The 21,503-nt window shown below is 40.3% G+C and overlaps 2 protein-coding genes across 2 annotated transcripts in view; both read left to right on the top strand.

Annotated features, from left to right (window-relative positions):
• Positions 1-506: 506 nt before the first annotated feature.
• tmed7 (transmembrane p24 trafficking protein 7) lies at positions 507-9,251 on the top strand. Its single transcript, XM_061928633.1, has 4 exons — positions 507-604; positions 871-1,082; positions 4,055-4,300; positions 8,068-9,251. The coding sequence occupies exons 2-4, from the start codon at positions 924-926 to the stop codon at positions 8,302-8,304; spliced, it is 642 nt and encodes a 213-aa protein (XP_061784617.1). The 5' UTR covers positions 507-604; positions 871-923; the 3' UTR covers positions 8,305-9,251.
• A 5,651-nt stretch (positions 9,252-14,902) lies between these two features.
• fem1c (fem-1 homolog c) overlaps positions 14,903-21,503 on the top strand; it is a 31,344-nt gene continuing 24,743 nt past the window's right edge. Inside the window, exon 1 of the mRNA XM_061928316.1 lies at positions 14,903-16,066. Coding sequence (XP_061784300.1) covers positions 15,523-16,066 — 544 coding nt within the window. The 5' untranslated portion in view covers positions 14,903-15,522. The remainder of the gene's footprint in view (positions 16,067-21,503) is intronic.

The following is a 21,503-nucleotide window of genomic DNA, read 5'->3' as shown; positions in this document are numbered from 1 at the left end:
GAAACAAAATCCTCTATGTAGGTCTGACTCAGATCTAGATTTCATAATAGTATATTCTCGGGCTAAAATCAACAGGAAGTTGTCAATTCCCCCTTCAAGACAAAAAAGTACTAAAAACAGTCACTTTTGCCTCTTTGAGCTGTAATTTGACCCCCTTAACATGCTTCAAAACTCACCAAACTGAACGCACACATCAGGACTGGCAAACATTGCGATCTAAAAAAAAAACCTAACCCCAAATCTCAAAATTGCGCTCTACTGCAATTTTTTAATAAAACGCAAAAAAAACTGCTCCTCGGAAGAAAAAAATGACAAAACTGCCTGTAACTCCCACTGGGAAGGTCGGAGAGACATGAAACAAAAACCTCTATTTTTAAATTATTATTATATATATTTTTTTAAATGCATTGCTCCAGCCACGTCGAAGTGGGAAGTCTATTATTTTCTGTTTTTTTAACATCAGACCACGTGATCAGCCAAAGCTCCTCCCTTTTTACGTTTTAAACCAATAGAAGAGAGGAAGAGGGCGGGCTTTGTACAAGTGACAACCAATGCCGTGGTCCGCCTGTAATACCTTCGCATCCGGGTGAGAACAGCATTTGAGGTGAGAGGAAAGTGCGGATAGAAAAGAAGTGTTAATAAACCAATTCAAAGTTATTTTATTTTAAATATATGAACATGTTAATACTGGCGGTATAAACGTAGAGTCCTCGAGTCCAAGCGGTTTCCTGTTTCCGCCACACAACGGCCAGATATCTTGTCCGTTAGCATTATGCTAGCTACTTTGTCGCTCTTAACAATGTCCAGCTTCTCTTCGCCTTATTTCCCTCGTCAAAATGTCGTTTAACGTGTCCGCTCTCTTACTTGCAGGTCGCTTGTCTTTCGACGTGAAGTTCTGGGGGTGTTTGGCTTGGAAAGAAAAAATGTACGGCTCCCTCCGGGTGATGTTGCAGGTGCTGTGGGCCCAGCTTCTGTGTGGCTGGGCTCTGGGCTCCGAGCTCACCTTCGAGCTGCCTGACAACGCCAAGCAATGTTTCTACGAGGACATCGCCACTGGCACCAAATGCACGTTGGAATTCCAGGTGTGTTGGCTTCTCTTTATGCAAATCAGCTGTATCTGCGTTCTTTGTAAGATCAAATGAGAGAGAGTACACAGCAGGGGTGTCAAACTCATTTTAAGATGGAGAAAAATCTACTCCCAAGTGGGCCGGACTGGTAAAATCACGGCACGATAACTTAAAAATAAAGTTAAGTTGAAGTACCAATGATTGTCACACACACACACCAGGTGCATATTTGCCAACCCTCCCGATTTTCCCGGGAGACTCACGAATTTTAGTGCCCCTCCCGAAAATCTCCCAGGGTAACCATTCTCCCGAATTTCTCCCGATTTCCACCTGGACAACAATATTGGGGGCGTGCCGTAAAGGCACTGCCTTTAGCGTCCTCTCTCACCCATACTTGCCAACCCTCCCGATTGTCCCGGGAGACTCACGAATTTCAGTGCCCCTCCCGAAAATCTCCCGCGGCAACCATTCTCCCGAATTTCTTCCGATTTCTACCTGGACAACAATATCGGGGGCGTTCCTTAAAGCAGTGGTCCCCAACCTTTTTGTAACTGCGGACCGGTCAACGCTTGAAAATTTGTCACACGGACCGGGGGGGGGGGTATTTTTTATTTTTTATCATTAAAAAATACAATCATGCGTGCTAGCGGACTGTATCCCTGCAGACTGTATTGATATATAATGTAGGAACCAGAAATATTAATAACAGAAAGAAACAACCCTTTTGTGTGAATGAGTGTAAATGGGGGAGGGAGGTTTTTTGGGTTGGTGCACTAATTGTAAGTGTATCTTGTGTTTTTTATGTTGATTTAATAAAAATAATAAAAAAAACATTTTTTTTTTAAAATTTCTTTTGGTCCCGGTACCAATCGATCCACGGACCGGTACCGGGCCGCGGACCGGTGGTTGGGGACCACTGCCTTAAAGGCACTGCCTTTGGCGTCCGCTTTTCCTCCATACAAACAGCGTACCGGCCCAGTCACATGATATATGCGGCTTACACACACACACACACACACACACACACACACACACACGTGAATGCAAGTCATACTTGATCAACAGCCATACAGGTCACACTGAGGGTGGCCGTATAAACAACTTTAACACTGTTACAAATATGCGCCACACTGTGAACCCACACCAAACAAGAATGACAAACACATTTCGGTAGAACATCCGCACGGTAACACAACATAAACACAACAGAACAAATACCCAGAATCCCTTGCAGCACTAACTCTTTCGGGACGCTACAATATACACCCTCCGCTACCACCAAACCCCGCCCTCCCCAACCCCGCCCCCCTCAACCCCCCGCGCCCCCCATCTCCCAAATTCGGAGGTCTCAAGGTTGGCAAGTATGCTCTCACCTGAAAAGGAGACTATTATATATGTCTCCGTTATCCATAGGTTTATCTATAACCCATAAAGTAGGCAGGCACGGAGCTATTTCTCAGCGTGTGTTTATGAAGTGTAATGCCCGCAGCTAAAAGCAACTGCGTGAGAACGTATACTCGAATATCATGATATAGTCATTTTCTATATCGCACAGAGACAAACCCGCGATATATCGAGTATATTCGATATATCGCCCAGCCCTACCTCTGCATTTGACCCATCCCCTTGTTCACCACCTGCGAGGTGAGGGGAGCAGCGAACAGCAGCGGTGGCCGCGCCCGGGAATCATTTTTGGTGATTTAACCCCCAATTCAAAATTCAAAAGTAGAACAAGCACAAATGTAGTTAGTTTATTTAGTTAGTTAATTATCTATTCGGTCAGTGGTCAACAAAATAAACAAACAGTTGTACATTCATAAATTGACAATGTTACAGACCAAAAGGGTTTAGGCTGAAGTTGAGCACTTATTTCACCTAACCCTATAAACAATCTCAAATACAAGATGAGCTTCCTAGAAATATGAAATTTCCTTTACACAACATATTATAAATACACCTTGTACACAACCTAAACACTGTTCAAATATATACACAGTAAAGACATGTGAAATATCCCTGTACACGTGTTGGTTAAACATTTGTACCAATAATATACTATATACAAACACTTATACTTCCATCATTATTTATATAACACATTTAGTTTTGTATTAAACATTGATCAAATCATAATGTTTTTTTTTTTTACACTTACATGTTGCGGTTAATAATTTTTTGTTATTTATATTTTCTGAATAAATTATGTGATAATGTTCATCAGTCAACTCATTGGTGTTAATTGTCAATATATCAAGAAAAAAAAATTGTATCAAAATCAAATTACAGGATGTTATTTATGTAGTTTGATCATTTTCCTCGACTGATGTACTAACATCATGTGGTTTATTTTGTACATATGTAGCTACGTCCGTGTACACAGCGGCGTTTTAAAAAGTCATACATTTTACTTTTTGAAACCGATACCGATAATTTCCGAACCGATGCCGATAATTTCCGATATTACATTTTAAAGCATTTATCGGCCGATAATATCGGCAGTCCGATATTATCGGACATCCCTATTGGTGACACATTATTTCTTATAATCTAATTATAAACGTAACTGCATTTCTGTTGGTTATCTTTTATGCGCACACTTCCATAGACAAATCTCCTTCTCATCGCCAAGAGTAATACAATAAACCCTCATTTATCGCTGTTAATTGGTTCTGGCCCTGAACAAATTCAAATGCTCAAACTCAAGACTCACAGAACGCTCTCTAATGTGAGACTACATTTGTGTACCTTTTTATATAGAAGACGTGTTATGATTAGATTATTGCAATCACTCCTCTTGTAATCGATGACAGCTACCACTTAATATAAGTAATCACAAAACTGGAAATAATCCACTAAATCAGGGTAGATTTCAGTTTAAAAGTGATGGGATAAGCAAATCCTGGAATGCTCAGTGTGAGCACAGGCCGAGTAGAAGGAAGGGTGCTGTTGGCCCAATGAAATGACTTCCTATCCAATAATCCTCCCAGGTGGTGACAGGCGGCCATTACGATGTGGACTGCCGCTTGGAGGACCCAGACGGCACAACACTCTACAAGGAGATGAAGAAACAATACGACAGCTTCACCTTCACGGCGGCCAAGGACGGCACCTACAAGTTCTGCTTCAGCAACGAGTTTTCCACTTTCACCCACAAGACCGTCTACTTTGACTTCCAGGTCGGCGACGACCCGCCGCTCTTCCCCAATGAGAACAGGGTCACAGCACTCACCCATGTAAGTGTTTTTTGGTTTCATAAGAAGTGCAAAGGATACAGTTTTTACACACTAACAATGCAGTCTTTTTTACAAGCGTTTCGAGCAAACTAAAGTTTTTTTTTTTACTATCTATGATCAACGTAGTGGAATTTTCTTTTTGTACTACCACTCTCATCTGACACGTACAGTAAAGACTATTGTCCTTAGTTTACTTTATTTTGACTGTGATATTTAATGTAATTTTCAAGTAAAATGTTTCAAATTTTTTTTACTCCATTTCTAACGCAAGTTACAAAAAAGTAGGATTTTTTTCTTGTGCTTTTTCTGTAGCTGAGTTAGGCTCCAGCGCCCCCCCCGCGACCCCAAAGGGAATAAGCGGTAGAAAACGGATGGATGGATGAATAGCCATGTACCGTATTTTTCGGAGTATAAGTCGCACCTGCCGAAAATGCATAATAAAGAAGGAAAAAAACATATATAAGTCGCACTGGAGTATAAGTCGCATTTTTGGGGGAAATTTATTTGATAAAACCCAACACCAAGAATAGATATTTGAAAGGCAATTTAAAATAAATAAAGAATAGTGAACAACAGGCTGAATAAGTGTACGTTACATGAGGCATAAATAACCAACTAAGAACGAGCCTGGTATGTTAACATAACATATTATGGTAAGAGTTATTCAAATAACTATAACATATAGAACATGCTATACGTTTACCAAACAATCTGTCACTCCTAATCGCTAAATCCAATGAAATCTTATACGTCTAGTCTTTTACGTGAATGAGATAAATAATATTTTTTGATATTTTACGGTAATGTGTTAATAATTTCACACATAAGTCGCTCCTGAGTATAAGTCGCACCCCCGGCCAAACTATGAAAAAAACTGCGACTTATAGTCCGAAAAATACGGTATATTGTTTAGGTTTCATACTAACTACCGGTACTAGTCGCTAAGTGTTTTTTATTGTTTACTGCCTGCTTCAAATTCCTGAGACAACTGTCAAATTTAACATAACGAGTTACCCAGAGTTTCCTTTCACAACTCCTTTAACAAATCACACAGCGTCCTGTGTGATTTGCAGTCCATAGCGTAGTGTATTAAACTTATTTTCAAAAGTCGCTCGCAAAGTTAGCAGGTTGCGCTAATTTGGGCTTGTTTTTGAAGGTGTGGTTTACTTATTTTGACTTGCTTTTTTGGCCCCACAATAAAGCAAACCATGCCTGCGGCAGTAAGTAGTTTGTTCTTTTCAACACGCTTCCTGGTTATCACGCCCACAGTCGAGTTGGCACGCGCAAGCGTTTGTTAATGATTAGTTTTCGTTTCGTTTTCATTTGCATGACTCAAACAAATTGCCATGTTGGGCGTACATTTTAATAAGGTGCGCCTATTAAAGATAAAACAACTTAACTGTGGACAAAATGTGACTAATCGCAATTAAATATTTAAATCGTTTGACAGCCCTGATTTTTATATAGTACACTGACAGTGACTAAAATATGCCTATAAAATCATTCCCCCACTCCCTTACTGGACTTGAAAAGCCATAATCTATTCAAAGACTTCAAATATTATTTTTCAATTCCTCCATACATGCAAGAAATAATGAAGAATCGAGAAACCGTCTCTCTCTCGTACGCTCATCCACGTAGAGCAGGCCTGGGCAATTATTTTTACCCGGGGGCCAAATTTAGAGAAAAAAATGTCTGGGGGCCGGTATATTTATTTTTGGGAACAGTAATACAAAACCTCACAATAATGTCTTGTTGAATGCTAAAAACGTTAAAAAACAGAATGGAATTTTACATTTTCCACTGAATGAGACACCCAGAATGTACATGAAAATAAAGAATGTGGGGTTTACAATATTAACTATGAAGGATAAAACACTGAATATTGACAACACGTCACACCCCCTCTCCATCCACATATTTTACAATCAAGCGAAACGCAACAAAAATGCAACAAACAGCGCAAAATATGAAAGCGAAGGGTAAAAAAACCCCACCTACAATCTGATATATGTGATATATCACGAAGCTTTAGAACTTTGTTGTAAAAATCTCCTTCCGCGTCTGTCCCTGACACCCACATTTCAGACTCTGGAAACACTCTGGAAACGCTCCCCACCCACACTGCTTGGTACCTCGTCTCAGCTGCTGTGACTTACATTACCATAGTAACTAATTAGATGACCATAGTAACTAATTAGATGACCATAGTAACTAGTATATGATGCAGATTCCAAGCATTGAAAGACTTAGTATAGTTCAGGGGTCGGCAACCCGCGGCTCTTTGATCACTCTGATGCGGCTCAGCAGCTTACTTGCTGAACCCCCCAATTTTCCCGTGAGACTTCCGGATTTCAGTGCCTCTCGCAGAAAACTCCCGGGATTAATATTCACCTATTTTCACCCATACAGCTATAATAAGGGCGTGCCATGATGGTACAACATTTGGCGCCCTCTACAACCTGTGTTAACAGCGTGCCAGCCCAACACTAGTTATACAAAATACATTTTCTGCTTGCACACGCACGCGACAGCAAGACATACTTGGTCAACAGCCACACAAGTTACACTGACGGTGACCATATGAACAACTTTAACACTCTTACTAATAATGCGCCACACTTTGAACCAAAACCAAACAAGAATGACAAACACATTTGGGGAGAACATCTGCACCTTAACACACCATAAACACAACAGAACAAACACCCAGAATCCCATGCAGCCCTGACTCTTCCGGCTACATTATACACCCCTGCTACCACCAAACCCCGCCCCCACCCCAACCCTGCTCCCTCACACATCAACCCCCCCGCCCCCGGAAGAGTTAGGGCTGCATGGGATTCTGGGTATTTGTCCTGTTGTGTTTATGTTGTGTTACGGTGCAGATGTTCTCCCGAAATGTGTTTGTCATTCTTGTTTGGTGTGGGTTCACAGTGTGGCGCATTATTAGTAAGAGTATTAAAGTTTTTTTTATGCCGCCACCGTCAGTGTAACCTGTGTGGTTGTTGACCAAGTATGCCTTGCTGTCTCTTAAGTGAGCAAGTGAAAGCCCCATATAACGTGTGGCTGATCAGACACGCTGGTTGTAGTGGGCGCTATATGCTGTACCATCACGGCACGCATGACGCTGACAAGCGCTATTCATTTGAAACCCGCGTGTCGCACTAGCTTAAAAATTCCATACAAAGGTGTGGGCGGCGTGTCTGAGACCCCTGGTTTATACATGGCACAAAGCAAAAAAAAAAAACCTTGTATGCAGTGTTATTTCATTTAAAATTTCAAAAATTTTTGCGGCTCCCATTGTTTTCTATAATTTGTGAAACTGGTCAAAATGGCTCTTTGACTAATAAAGGTTGCCGACCCCTGGTATAGTTGAAGACTTCCGGTCATTAGAAAACATCATTGCACATCATAATGGCAGCTACACTTTACATCTTAAACATCTAAAAAAATGATTTGGGAATGTCCGGCTGGCCAGATTAAAAAGCTTAACAAGCCGCATGTGGCCCCCGGGCCTTAATTTGCCCAGGTCTGCCGTAGAGCGTACACGTACACAAAAGCAGTCCCGTGGAGCTTATATCACGCACTCCGAGCAAAAATATCAGTTATATTGCTTGGAGAGCATTTGAAAATGATTGCCCTCTAATACAGGATTTATGGAAGCAACAGCTTGATCTTGGAACAAATTCAACGATTGAAATGAATCAATTGCACCTTGAATGACCTGTATTGATCGCAAATTCTTCTTTTCACAAAAATCCTAGCTGGAGTCGGCCTGCGTGTCCATCCACGAGGCCCTCAAGTCCGTCATCGACTATCAGACGCACTTCCGCCTACGGGAGGGGCAGGGACGCAGCCGGGCCGAGGACCTGAACACGCGCGTCGCCTTCTGGTCTATCGGCGAGGCCATCGTCCTCCTCGTGGTCAGCATCAGCCAGGTGCTCCTGCTGAGGAGCTTCTTCTCCGACAAGAAGACCACGACCACCCGCGTGGGATCGTAATGCTGGTTCTCGTCAATGTGGCTTGTTTGCATCGAGTGACTTAAGAACGGCAGGTAGATATTTGGATCATACGAAACGTTCAAACGTAAAGTATATTGTACTACACTGCTGTTCCAAGAGACTCTGTGCAAATAAGTCTTCTATAAAGATTTGAAACACGTTTGTAAGGGGTATAAAACAAAGATTGTTCTTTTTAATATCTACTACAGTACTACTGAACGCAAGTGGTGTAAAGCAATCCCCTTCAATATTTGTTTCTGGTCCTTCTTTAGTGGCGTCCTTTCGGTTTTTCTTTTTGCGTGTAAAATTCCCAATCGTGTTATATTGATGTCATTCCCTCTGTTTCTGAGTTGCCAGCCATTTTCACCTGAAATAAACAATGGTAGGTTGTGGTAACATTAGCAACACCAACAATGCAGCTGTTTCATAGGAAAAAAAACAACTAAATAAGTTATTTTTGTCTCCCAGAGACCACTGGTATTTAAACAAGTATGGCAAGGAGGTTTCCATGTAGTGATTTTTAAATTCTATTTATTTTGATAAAGTTGAACTGCAATGCATTTTTTTTTTACATTTGCAAAGCTGCAACAGCAAAGTTTTTACCTATAAAAAAAAAAAAGGCAACATGTGAAGTCTGTTTATAAGGCGTGTCGCAATGTTTTACCAGACATATGTGCCTGTTCAAATACATTGTTACAGCAAAAGACCAACCTTTAACTTTCAGTCTAGGCAAGTCGAATGCACTTGTACAACTTAAAGAGGGAAAATACACTTCTTAGTGTTAGAAACATGTATTTTAATGTACCGGTAAGTGTCAACAAAACTCTTGGTACTGCAGTTAAAACCCCCCCAAATGATCATTTAAACATCACTGATGAGTGTTTAAAACCCGCCTCAGAAGTTAAGTTATTGGGATGACTGAATTAATAAACGTTCCTTTAAAGTTACTGCTTTGACTGTTTTTGTTTTTTGATTGATTGATTGAGACTTTTATTAGTAGATTGCACAGTACAGTACATATTCCGTACAATTGACCACTAAATGGTAACACCCGAATACGTTTTTCAACTTGTTTAAGTCGGGGGGTCCACTTAAATCAATTCATGGTACAAATATATACTATCAGCATAATGCAGTCATCACACAAGTTAATCATCAGAGTATATACATTGAATTATTTACAATCCAGGGTGTGGGAGGGGGAGGGGGTTAGGTTTGGTTGATATCCGCACTTCGGTCATCAACAATTGCAAAATCAGAGAAATGGACGTTGAAACAGTGTAGGTCTGACTTGGTAGGATATGTACAGCAAGTAGTGTACATAGAGAGATCAGAAAGCATAAGAACAAGTACAGTTAGGTCCATAAATATTTGGACATTGACACAATTTTCAGTATTCCAGCACTGTACAATACCACAATGGATTTGAAATGAAACAATCAAGATCTGCTTTAAGTGCAGACTTTGAGCTTTAATTTGAGGGTATTTACATCCAAATCAGGTGAACGGTGTAGGAATTACAACCCATTTTATAAGTGCCTTCCACTTTTTAAGGGACCAAAAGTAATTGGACAAACTAATATAATCATAAATAAAATTGTCATTTTTTAATACTTTGTTGCAAATCCTTTGCAGTCAATGACAGCCTGAAGTGTGGAACACATAGACATCACCAGACGCAGGGTTTGGTCCCTTGTGATGCTTTGCCAGGCCTCTGCTGCAGCTGTCTTCACTTCCTGCTTGTTCTTTGGGCATTTTCCCTTCAGTTTTGTCTTCAGCAAGTGAAATTCATGCTCAATTGGATTCAGGTCAGGTGATTGACTTGGCCATTGCAGGACATTCCACTTCTTTGCCTTAAAAAACTATTTGGTTGCTTTCGCAGTATGCTTGGGGTCATTGACCATCTGCATTGTGAAGCGCCGTCCAATGACTTTTGAAGCATTTGTCTGAATATGAGCAGATAATATTGCCCCAAACACTTCACAATTCATTCTGCTGCTTTTGTCAGCTGTCACATCATCAATAAATGTAAGAGATCAAGATCCACTGGCAGCCATGCATGCCACTACCACCACCATGCTTCACTGATGAGGTGGTATGCTTTGGATCTTGAGCAGTTCCTTCCCTCCTCCATACTCTTCTCTTTCCATCATTCTGCTACAAGTTGATCTTGGTCTCATCTGTCCATAAGATGTTGTTCAGAACTGCACAGGCTCTTTTACATGTTTCTTGGCAAACTCTAATCTGGCCTTCCTGTTTTTGAGGCTCACCGATGGTTTACACCTTGTGATGAACCCTCTGTATTTCCTCTGGTGAAGTCTTCTCTTAATTGTTGACTTGGACACAGATACGCGTACCTCCTGGAGACTTTTCTTCATCTGGCCAACTGTTGTGAAGGGCTTTTTCTTGACAAGGGAAAGGATTTTTCTGTCATCCACCACACTTGTTTTCCGTGGTCTTCCAGGTCTTTTGGTGTTGCTGAGCTCACCAGTGTGTTCTCTCTTTTTAAGAATGTACCAAACAGTTGATTTGGCCACACCTAATGTTTTTGCTATCTATCTGATGGCTTTGTTTTGATTTTTCAGCCTAATGATGGCTTGCTTCACTGATAGTGACAGCTCTTTGGACATCATATTAAGAGATGACCTCCCCAGATTCCAAATGAATATACCACACTTGAAATGCCATCTAGGCCTTTTATCTGCTCTTTGTAAATGAAATAAATGAAAAAAAAAAACAAGGGAATAACACAAACGTGGCCATGGAACAGCTGAGTAGCCAATTGTCCAATTACTTTTGGTCCCTTAAAAAGTGGAAGGCACATATAAAATGTGTTGTAATTCCTACACCGCTCACCTGATTTGGATGTAAATACCCTCAAATTAAAGCTCAAAGTCTGCACTTAAAGCACATCTTGATTGTTTCATTTCAAATCCATTGTGGTGTTGTACAGAGCTGGAATATGGACCTAACTGTATATGTGTACAGCTCCACTAATGGACATTGGAGTGTTACTTTAGGTGTACAGCTCCACTAATAGACATTCAAACAGACTTTCAAAGGCAAAATTAAAGTATTGCTAGAAACATAATTTTATATGGGACTTTATTGTATTATATGTATAGTACATGTTCCAAAAAGAAAAAAGCATGAAACACCACCAGAATTAGAGATATTACAAGTCAAAGTGATGAAGCTTAGTGTTACGCCTATGACTTGGTATAACTAAACATTACCCTATAAGATGAAGGCAATTGCATTTTATTGATATTTGAAATGTATTCAATGTTTATAAATGAATATTTAAATATACTAAATGTAAAAAAGGGAATAAATATTCAAAGTAAGATCATTAAATGAAATCTAGTTTGGTTACGCCATCATGAGCGCAACAACTACAATTCTAAATAAGATGTCAGAAGCAAACTGAAATCAAATACACACAGCTTAAAGATTGCTCAATACCTATTTAAATTTAGTAATACATAAATATGATGATTTATCAAAATATAAAAGAAATATACCTGAACAGAACGCTCATGATGGTTACACCAAAAAGTAACGCTATGAATCGCTTTTTTCCAAGTTTTTGGGGCATTTTTATGCTATTTCCAAGCATCTCCTTTTTATTGTCAAACTAATGCATATTATATATGCATGCCCTAGTAAACGAACAAAAAAGTCATATTTATTTTGTTCCATTTTGAAGTACATTCGTGCAGGTGGGTGCGAATGTACCCATTACCAGAGCTGTACACATACACATTTGATTATTTACATTTGATTATTTACAATCCGGGGGAAGTGGGATGTGGAAGGCAACTACAACCCTAAACTAACACCCTCCCTTCCACATAATACCTCTTCGGATTGTAAATAATCAAATGTAAACAATCCAATGTAGACACTTTTTGTTATACTTTCTGATCTCTCTATGTCCACTACTTGCTGTACATATCCTACCAAGTCAGTCCTACACTGTTTCAATATCCATTTCTCTGATGATGCAATTGTTGATGCTGATTGTTGATGACTGAAGTGTTGATACCAACCAAACCTAACCCCCCCCCCCCCCTCCATATCACACACCCCGGATTGTAAATAATGTAAATAATTCAATGTATTTACTCTGATGATTATCTTGTGTGATGACTGTATTATGATGATAGTATATATTTGATAGTATATATCTGTATCATGAATCAATTTAAGTGGACCCCGACTTAAACAAGTTGAAAAACTTATTGGGGTGTTACCATTTAGTGTTCAATTGCACGGAATATGTACTGTACTGTGCAATCTACTAATAAAAGTTTTAATCAATCAATCAAAAGGGGGAGGGTGTTAGTTTAGGGCAGTGTTTTTCAACCTTTTTTGAGCCAAGGCACTTTTTTTTTTTTAAATGCGGCGGCACACCACCAGCAGAAATCATTAAAAAATGAAACTCAGCAGCTGATATCGACAATAAAAACTTGTTGTCGCAGTTGTTGGATATGACTTTAAAGCATAACCAAGCATCACTATAGCTCTTGTCTCAAAGTAGGTGTACTGTCACCACCTGTCACATCACACCCTGACTTATTTGGACTTTTTTACTGTTTTCCTGTGTGTAGTGTTTTACTTCTTGTCTTGTGCTCCTATTTTGGTGGCTTTTTCTCTTTTTTTTGGTATTTTCCTGTAGCAGTTTCATGTCTTCCTTTGAGCGACATTTCCCGCATCTACTTTGTTTTAGCAATCAAGAATATTTTGGTTGTTTTTATCCTTCTTTGTGGGGACATTGTTGATTGTCACGTCATGTTCGGATGTACTTTGTGGACGCCTTCTTCGCTCCACAGTAAGTCTTTGCTGTCGTCCAGCATTCTGTTTTTTGTTTACTTTGTAGCCAGTTCAGTTTTAGTTTCGTTCTGCATAGCCTTCCCTAAGCTTCAATGCCTTTTCTTAGGGGCACTCACCTTTTTGTTTATTTTTGGTTTTAGCATTAGACACCTTTTAACCTGCACACTGCCACACGCTGTTTCTGACATCTACAAAGCAATTAACTACCTCCTGCCACCTACTGATATGGAAGATTATTACACGGTTACTCTGCCGAGCTCTAGACAGCATAGACACTCAACAACAACACATCATTTGCAGACTGTAATTACTGGTTTGGAAAAAATAGGTTTAACCCAAATAGGTGAAATTAGATAATCTCCCACGGCACACCAGACTGTATCTCACGGCACAGTGGTTGAAAAACTGGGGTTTAGGGTTGCAGTTGCCTGGAGGTGTTCTTTTAGGGTTTTGTGACGGTTGTTTACCTCTTTTATCCCATACTTGCCAACCTTGAGACCTCCAATTTCGGGAGGTGTGGCGGTGGGGGGTGGGGGGCGTGGTTGGGGGCGTGGTTAAGAGGGGAGGAGTATATTGACAGCTAGAATTCCCCAAGTCAAGTATTTCATACATATATATATATATATATATATATATATATATATATATATACACACACATATATTTATATATATTTATATATATATATATATATATATATATATATATATATATATATATATATATATATATATATATACATATATATATACACACACATATATATATATATATATATATATATATATATATATATATACATATATATATACACACACATATATATATATACACACACATATATTTATATATATATATATATATATATATATATATATATATATATATATATATATATATATATATATATATATATCCTGAAAATATGCAAACAAAACTGTGTTTAGATAATTGATACTTCAAACTTGCATAAATAAATATTAAGGAATATAACATAACTTGGCTTCTGAGAGCTTCAAAATGTAATGAATAAAATGCTAAAGTTGTTGATAAACAAGCAATTATTTTAATAATTAAATATGGTCATTTTAAATGAATTATTATGATAATTTAAAATTAATTATTTCAAATATGTTCATTTTAATTCTATGGCTGGATGTAATAAGGAGTCAGAAAAAATACAAATAAAAATACAATTAAGTTTGATGTTTTTAGCAAAATATAGTAAACATTTATTTAGTTTTTTTTTTTTTTAAATTAATAAATATATTTATTTTTAGGTAAGATAAACATAATAATACAATTTATCTCTAGTCTGAATGATTTACTTCTTGTCACCTTGTTGTCCTCCCGTCGTGAAAAAAGGCTGTCCTCACTCAGGTCCGCATGAAAATCGGGAGATTTTTGGGAGACTATTTGTCCCGGGAGGTTTTCGGGAGAGGCGCTGAATTTCGGGAGTCTCCCGGAAAATTCGGGAGGGTTGGCAAGTATGTTTTATCCTGTGGAGGGCAATATAATCAAACGCCGACCAATTGCATCTCACTGTTTTAAAATTTGATCCAGTGTTTACAAATCAGCTTTAAAGCGATTGTTAGGACAATTCTATCCAATTATTTAGTCAAAATTGAAAGTATTTTGTCGCATTACGATTGGCTGGCGCTGGCTATAGCCAGTCGCTCTGTGATTGGCCAGTCGACACGTCAATCATGTACGGAGGAGTAAAATAGGGGGGAGCGCAGCGCCGCTGGCCATTCGACAAGAGTGAGTCGTGATCAACCGGTGGAACCGTGGGCGGGTGGACGCACAGGCGCCTTCCATGTTTACCTCACCTTTGTCCAGCGCTTTGAGGGCTTGATTACCCCCGGCGGGGTGGAGACCATTTCGCAGTTTTTTTGAGGTGACGCTCTTCGTTTGTGTCCATCGGTACTGACCGTTTACGAAAGGCACACAAGCCGCCCGAAAGGCTAAGCTAGGACGGTAAAACGGGTGGAGTTCCCGTATTTTTTGATCCCCTTTTTTTTTCGGGTAAATATCGCATACACCGTCATATGAGTATGACAACCGTGGAAAGTAGATTTAATGGAGAAAAAGACATTGCACCGGGTGAGTACCAGCTGAGCCAACAGAAAAGGGAAGCTAGGCTAAGCTAGTCGGCTAGCTTGTTTAGTTGGCGGAAGTTGGCTAATGCGTTACCGGACAAAAAGGACACATCTAAGCGTTAATTTAGTTTTTTTATTTTATATAAATCAACTGTAGGTGAATCATGGCGGTGTTTGGATTGTGAAGTGGAGATGAATTAGCAGCTTTTGTTAGCGTTAAGGTCTAGCTGTAAACAAAGGCTACCCTCCTCCTCGTTATTATTATATTAGTAATATTGTTATCATGGATTTAAAGACCGCGGTGTTTAACGCGGCCAGAGACGGCAAGCTCCGGCTCCTCCAGAAACTCCTGGAGAACAAAGACGGACAAGAGGTGACCAAGCTCATGGGCGAGAAGACCAACGGCGCCACCCCTCTCCTCATGGCCTCCCGCTACGGCCACCTGGAGCTGGTGGAGTACCTCATGGAGTGCTGCTGTGCCCCCGTCGAGGTCGGCGGCTCCGTCAACTTCGACGGGGAAACCATCGAGGGGGCCCCGCCGCTTTGGGCCGCGTCCGCCGCCGGCCACCTGAAGGTGGTGCAGTCCCTGCTGGGCCACGGGGCCTCCGTCAACAGCACGACGCTGACCAACTCCACTCCCCTGAGGGCGGCCTGCTTCGACGGCCACTTGGACATCGTCAAGTACCTGGTGGAGCACCGGGCGGACCTGGAGGTGGCCAACAGGCACGGGCACACCTGTCTCATGATCTCCTGCTACAAAGGACACAAGGAGATTGCGCAGTACCTGCTGGAGAGAGGGGCGGATGTCAACCGGAAAAGTGTCAAAGGTCAGTGTACAGGTGCAACTACCGTATTTTCCGATCTATAAGGCGCACCATTGGCGTTGTTAGGCCTATTTTAGGGGGGCTCAAGCCCCCCTAAAATGTTCTTAAGCCCCCCTAAATAATTTGGTGTTTTATATACCGTATTTTCCGCACTATAAGGCGCATCGGATTATAAGGCGCACCTTCAATGAATGGCATATTTCAAAACTTTGTTCATATATAAGGCGCACCGGATTATAAGGCGCACCTATGTCAACAAAACAGTCAGATAGGTCAGTCAAACTTTATTAATAGATAACAAACCAGCGTTCTGACAACTCCGTTCACTCCCAAAATGAATAAACAGCTGATTTACTCGTGTTACGTAAATCAAACGTGCAATCACAATATAGTAACACGTGAAATAGTGCAGAGCAATAACAATATATCAATAACTCAACGTTGCTCAAACGTTAATGTCACACAACACAACACACTAAATAAAAATGTAAAGCTCACTTTATGAAGTTATAGCTCATTCACAAATCCCTCGAATTCTTCTTCTTCAGTGTCCGAATTAAACAGTTGAGCGAATACGGCATCCAACATGGCCGGCTCCGTCTCGTCGAAGTCGTCATTAATGAAGTCAGTGTCGTTGCCGTTTATTAGTTCAGTGACAATTCCTGCCTTCCTGAAAGCTCGGACCACAGATGAGACTGAATCAGCCCAGGCATTTACGATCCACTGGCAGATAGTGGCGTATGTCGTCTGGCGCTGTCTCCCTGTCTTGGTGAACGTCACGTGTGTTCGCCTTCTGTCATCCACTGTTCCCACGCAGTTAGCAGTCTAGCTTTGAATGCCCTGTTGACACCAATATCTAGCGGCTGGAGGTCTTTTGTCAATCCACCCGGAATGACGGCGAGTATTGAATTAAGCGCGTAAGCGTGTCTCTTAATGTGATGTTATGAGCTAGCAAATATAACAACTACACTACCCAGCATGCAACGATAGTGACGAGCATGCGCGGTAGCCCTGAGAAGCGTTGTTGTATGCTGGCAGTTAGAATGTGGTTATGAGCACGCTGTGAGTAAACGTTGAGAACTCAGTTAACACGTCTCGTCTGCATTATTTATAATTAGACAGACAACACACTTAATAGGAGCCATTTTGGGGTCTTTACATAAACACACAAATGGAAATGAAACGTCACATATCCCAGCATGCACCGCGCGCTTCTTCTTCTTCTACGGGGAAAAAAGATGTCGGCTGTTTACCGTAGTTGCGAGACTGAAACTTTATGAAAATTAATATTAATATTAACCCATATATAAGGCGCACCGGATTATAAGGCGCACTGTCAGCTTTTGAGAAAATTTGTGGTTTTTAGGTGCGCCTTATAGTGCGGAAAATACGGTATATATATATATATACATCCATCTTCTTCCGCTTATCCGAGGTCGGGTCGCGGGGGAAGCAGCCTAAGCAGGGAAGCCCAGACATCCCTCTCCCCAGTCACTTCATCCAGCTCTTCCTGTGGGACCCCGAGGCGTTCCCAGGCCAGCCGGGAGACATAGTCTTCCCAACGTGTCCTGGGTCTTCCCCGCGGCCTCCTACCGGTCGGACGTGCCCTAAACACCTCCCTAGGGAGGCGTTCGGGTGGCATCCTGACCAGATGCACGAACCACCTCATCTGGCTCCTCTCGATGTGGAGGAGCAGCGGCTTTACTTTGAGCTCCTCCCGGATGGCAGAGCTTCTCACCCTATCTCTAAGGGAGAGCCCCGCCACCCGGCGGAGGAAACTAATTTCGGCCGCTTGTACCCGTGATCTTGTCCTTTCGGTCATAACCCAAAGCTCATGACCATAGGTGAGGATGGGAACGTAGATCGACCGGTAAATTGAGAGCTTTGCCTTCCGGCTCAGCTCCTTCTTCACCACAACGGATCGATACACACATATATATATATATATATATATATATATTTATTTATTTTTTAACAAATACATGCCGACATATTCATTATAAAGTGGCCCGAATATGAGTTTAAATAAATTAATCATATAACCTGTCATTATTCACTCAGTTTCCCCTCACTTCATAGCTTAAATCACCAAAAATTATTCCTGGGCGCGGCGCCGCTGCTGCCCACTGCTCCCCTCACCTCCCAGGGGGTGAACAAGGGGATGGGTCAAATGCAGAGGACAGATTTCACCACACCGTGTGTGTGTGTGTGTGTGTGTGTGTGTGTGTGTGTGTGTGTGTGTGTGTGTGTGTGTGTGTGTGTGTGTGTGTGTGTGTGTGTGTGTGTGTGTGTGTGTGTGTGTGTGTGTGTGTGTGTGTGTGTGTGTGTGTGTGTGTGTGTGTGTGTGTGTGTGTGTGTGTGTGTGTGTGTGTGTGTGTGTGTGTGTGTGTGTGTGTGTGTGTGTGTGTGTGTGACAATCATTGGTACTTTAAGGGAGAGAGCCCCTTTAGTGTGTCGGTATCCAATCCATTCCACTTGTTCATATAGAAAATGCCCACATCCCTCAAAATCCAGTCCGCATTTTCTCTGCGACCTTGCCTGCGGTCCTTGGACTTGTTCATATAGAAAATGCCCACATCACTCTTGTAGAATCTATATAAAGTAATATACATTAGTCTAATGTTAAAACAATGAAAAAACATTAAATATATTTGTTTTATTGTATTGTTACATTAATAGCTGTTGTATTGTTATAGAATGGCTTGTTAAACATTTCATAGGATTTTCAGAGGGAGGAAAAACCAAGACATTTAATATAAAATGTCAAATTAATAAATACATTAAAAGAAAAAGAGAAAAAAATGGTTAAAAGACATCGTCCCATGCATTTTTTTAAATAATATTAATAACAATGAATCATTTCTAAGTCTTTGTTAGCCGTTTGTGAAGTTTTGTGCTCGTGCGCTACGTTCGCTCGCGTCCTGTGCATCTCCTGGGGGCTAAGCCCCCCCCCCTGTCCTTAAAAGCTAGTGACGCCCCTGAGGCGCACTTAAAATCATTTTTTTCCTCAAAACAGTGCGCCTTATAACTAGGGATGATGTTTGATAGGAAATTATCGAGTTCGAGCCTATTATCGAATCCTCTTATCGAACAGATTCCTTATCGATTCTCTTTATCGAGTCCAGATAAGTTGTTGTAAATGGAAAAAAACACAATATTTGGTTTAACAAATCACTTCACATTCTCTACTGCTCGCTACTATAGCATTACCATATCTGAGTTATTGTGCAGAAATGTGGGGAAATAACTACAAATGTGCGCTACATTCGTTAACCGTGTTACAAAAAAAAAATAGTTAGACTGATACATAATGTTGGATATAGAGAACATACAAAATCTTTATTTATTGAGTCAAAAATATTAAAGTTCGATGATTTGGTAAAATTGCAAACAGCTAAAATGATGTGGAATTAAATGATGGAATGAATTAAGTAAAGAAGTTAAACATTGTACTGATATGATCCAGTTTAAGAGGTTGTTCAAATTAATAGTGCTCACAAAGTACAAAAAGAAGAATTATGAGAAATACTTTCAACCTTATTGAAAATAAGATATTCTTCATCTCAGTATATTAATAATGACTGAATTAATTAATGACATGTTACAAAACTGTTGTATATACTAATTCACAGATATTTTATTATAAAAAGGTCAGTAAATGATGTATATATTTGTAAATGCTATGAAGTGGGAAAGGGGTAGGATTAAATAAGCTTTTCTTCTTCCTACTCCTGTAAAGTGAAATGATATGAAACTGTGATGTATTATGATGTGGTCAGATCATGTTTTGTTTAGTTATGTTCTGTTAGTTTTGGACTTCCTTAGTTGTTTTGTGCACTTCGGGGGTTTGTTTTAGTCACCATGGTTACTTATGATTTTCACCTGCCTTGTACGGCACCTGTTGCTCATCAGAGACCATAAACTGCCATGCAAGGCCCTAACCACGACCCATCAGGAGCAAGGGTGAAGTGTCTTGCTCAAGGACACAACGGACGGGACTAGGTTGGTAGAAGCTGGGGATCGAACCAGGAACTCTCAGGTTGCTGGCACGGCCACTCTCCCAAATGCGCCACGCCGTCCCAGATAAGTGTAGCCTGCACTATGATGGGTCTCAAGTAAACAAAGTCAACATTTTAAATGTTCCATTGAAAATATAGAACATTACACACGACGCTCAAAAATCTATCAGAATGTTTTAGTACGATTTTTGGTAAGCTATGAAGCCGCACCGCTTGAAGGATTGTCGGCGCATTAAACATACGAGTATTATTATGGTGTGTGTATAAGGTAAAAGACATATTATCTGGCGTTTTTGTTTCGCAATATTATGCAAAAGCAACTTTTCTTACCTTCTGGTACCTGCTGATGTGTATTTGGGATTTACGTAAATCCTGAAAAATTGCGCATTATGTGACATTCATCCTCCGCTGTTGCCATTTCTAATATAAAGTAGTGTAAAGTTCTTACTTATATCTGTCAGTAAACTCGCCATGAAAGCGCTAAAACATATCGGTGTTGTGAGTTTACATTATTCACCCAAGAAACTTTAGTTATTAGAGAGTTCCGGTGGGGCGGTTTTTCACAGGACGCATTTCCGGTGTGGTTGTTTCCGGATGAGGAGATGCTGCTCCGTTATTGATTTAAGTAAAGTCTGAATGTCATTAAAACCGTTAGCTCCATCTTTTGACACTTCTTCCACTCCCGTTCTTGCACGCTACACAGCTACAACAAAGATGACGGGGAGAAAACGCTGCCGAAGGTGAGCCACGTAAATAAGACCGCCCACAAAACGGCGCATCTGCAAGCGACTGTCAGAAAGCGGCTTGAAGATGATCTGTAAAACATAATCTATGCAACATTTTGACCAAAGAACCACCATTACATGTTATGTAGACCACAAGGAAGTGTTTTATATTTAGAAAAAAATAGATAATAATATGACTCCTTTAATGCGCCCTATAATCCGGTGCACCTAATATATGAAAAAACATCAAAAATAGACCATTCACCAGCAGCGCGCCTTATGGTCCAGAAAATACGGTAAATACCCCAATATAAGATTAGAAGACCAACCTGGAAAAAACTGAAGACTCAAAAAGGCGATTTAGATTCACACTAACTTTAAAAGGGGAAGTGCACTTTTTTTTGGAATTTTGCCTATCATTCACAATCCTTCTGTTCTTTGTTTTTCTTTTTTTCATGCATTCTAAACCGTAAATAAACGTTAGCAAAAGTCAGCCAACAATGAAGCCAATGGGCACTCTAAAGACTCTCCATTAAGGTTTTATACACATGCTATATATATATATATGTAATGTAGTAACAGGCATATTTATAATATCATGTAATATTTGCGACCCCGAAAGGGACAAGCGGCAGAAAATGGATGGATGGATTTACAGATTTTGCTCATTTTAAGCATTCGACTGCGCATTAATTT

This window comes from Nerophis lumbriciformis, linkage group LG33 (genome assembly GCF_033978685.3).
Source record: "Nerophis lumbriciformis linkage group LG33, RoL_Nlum_v2.1, whole genome shotgun sequence".
NCBI lineage: Eukaryota > Metazoa > Chordata > Actinopteri > Syngnathiformes > Syngnathidae > Nerophis > Nerophis lumbriciformis.
The sequence above is the reverse complement of the archived record's forward strand: the minus strand, read 5'-3'. Positions and strand labels throughout refer to the sequence as shown.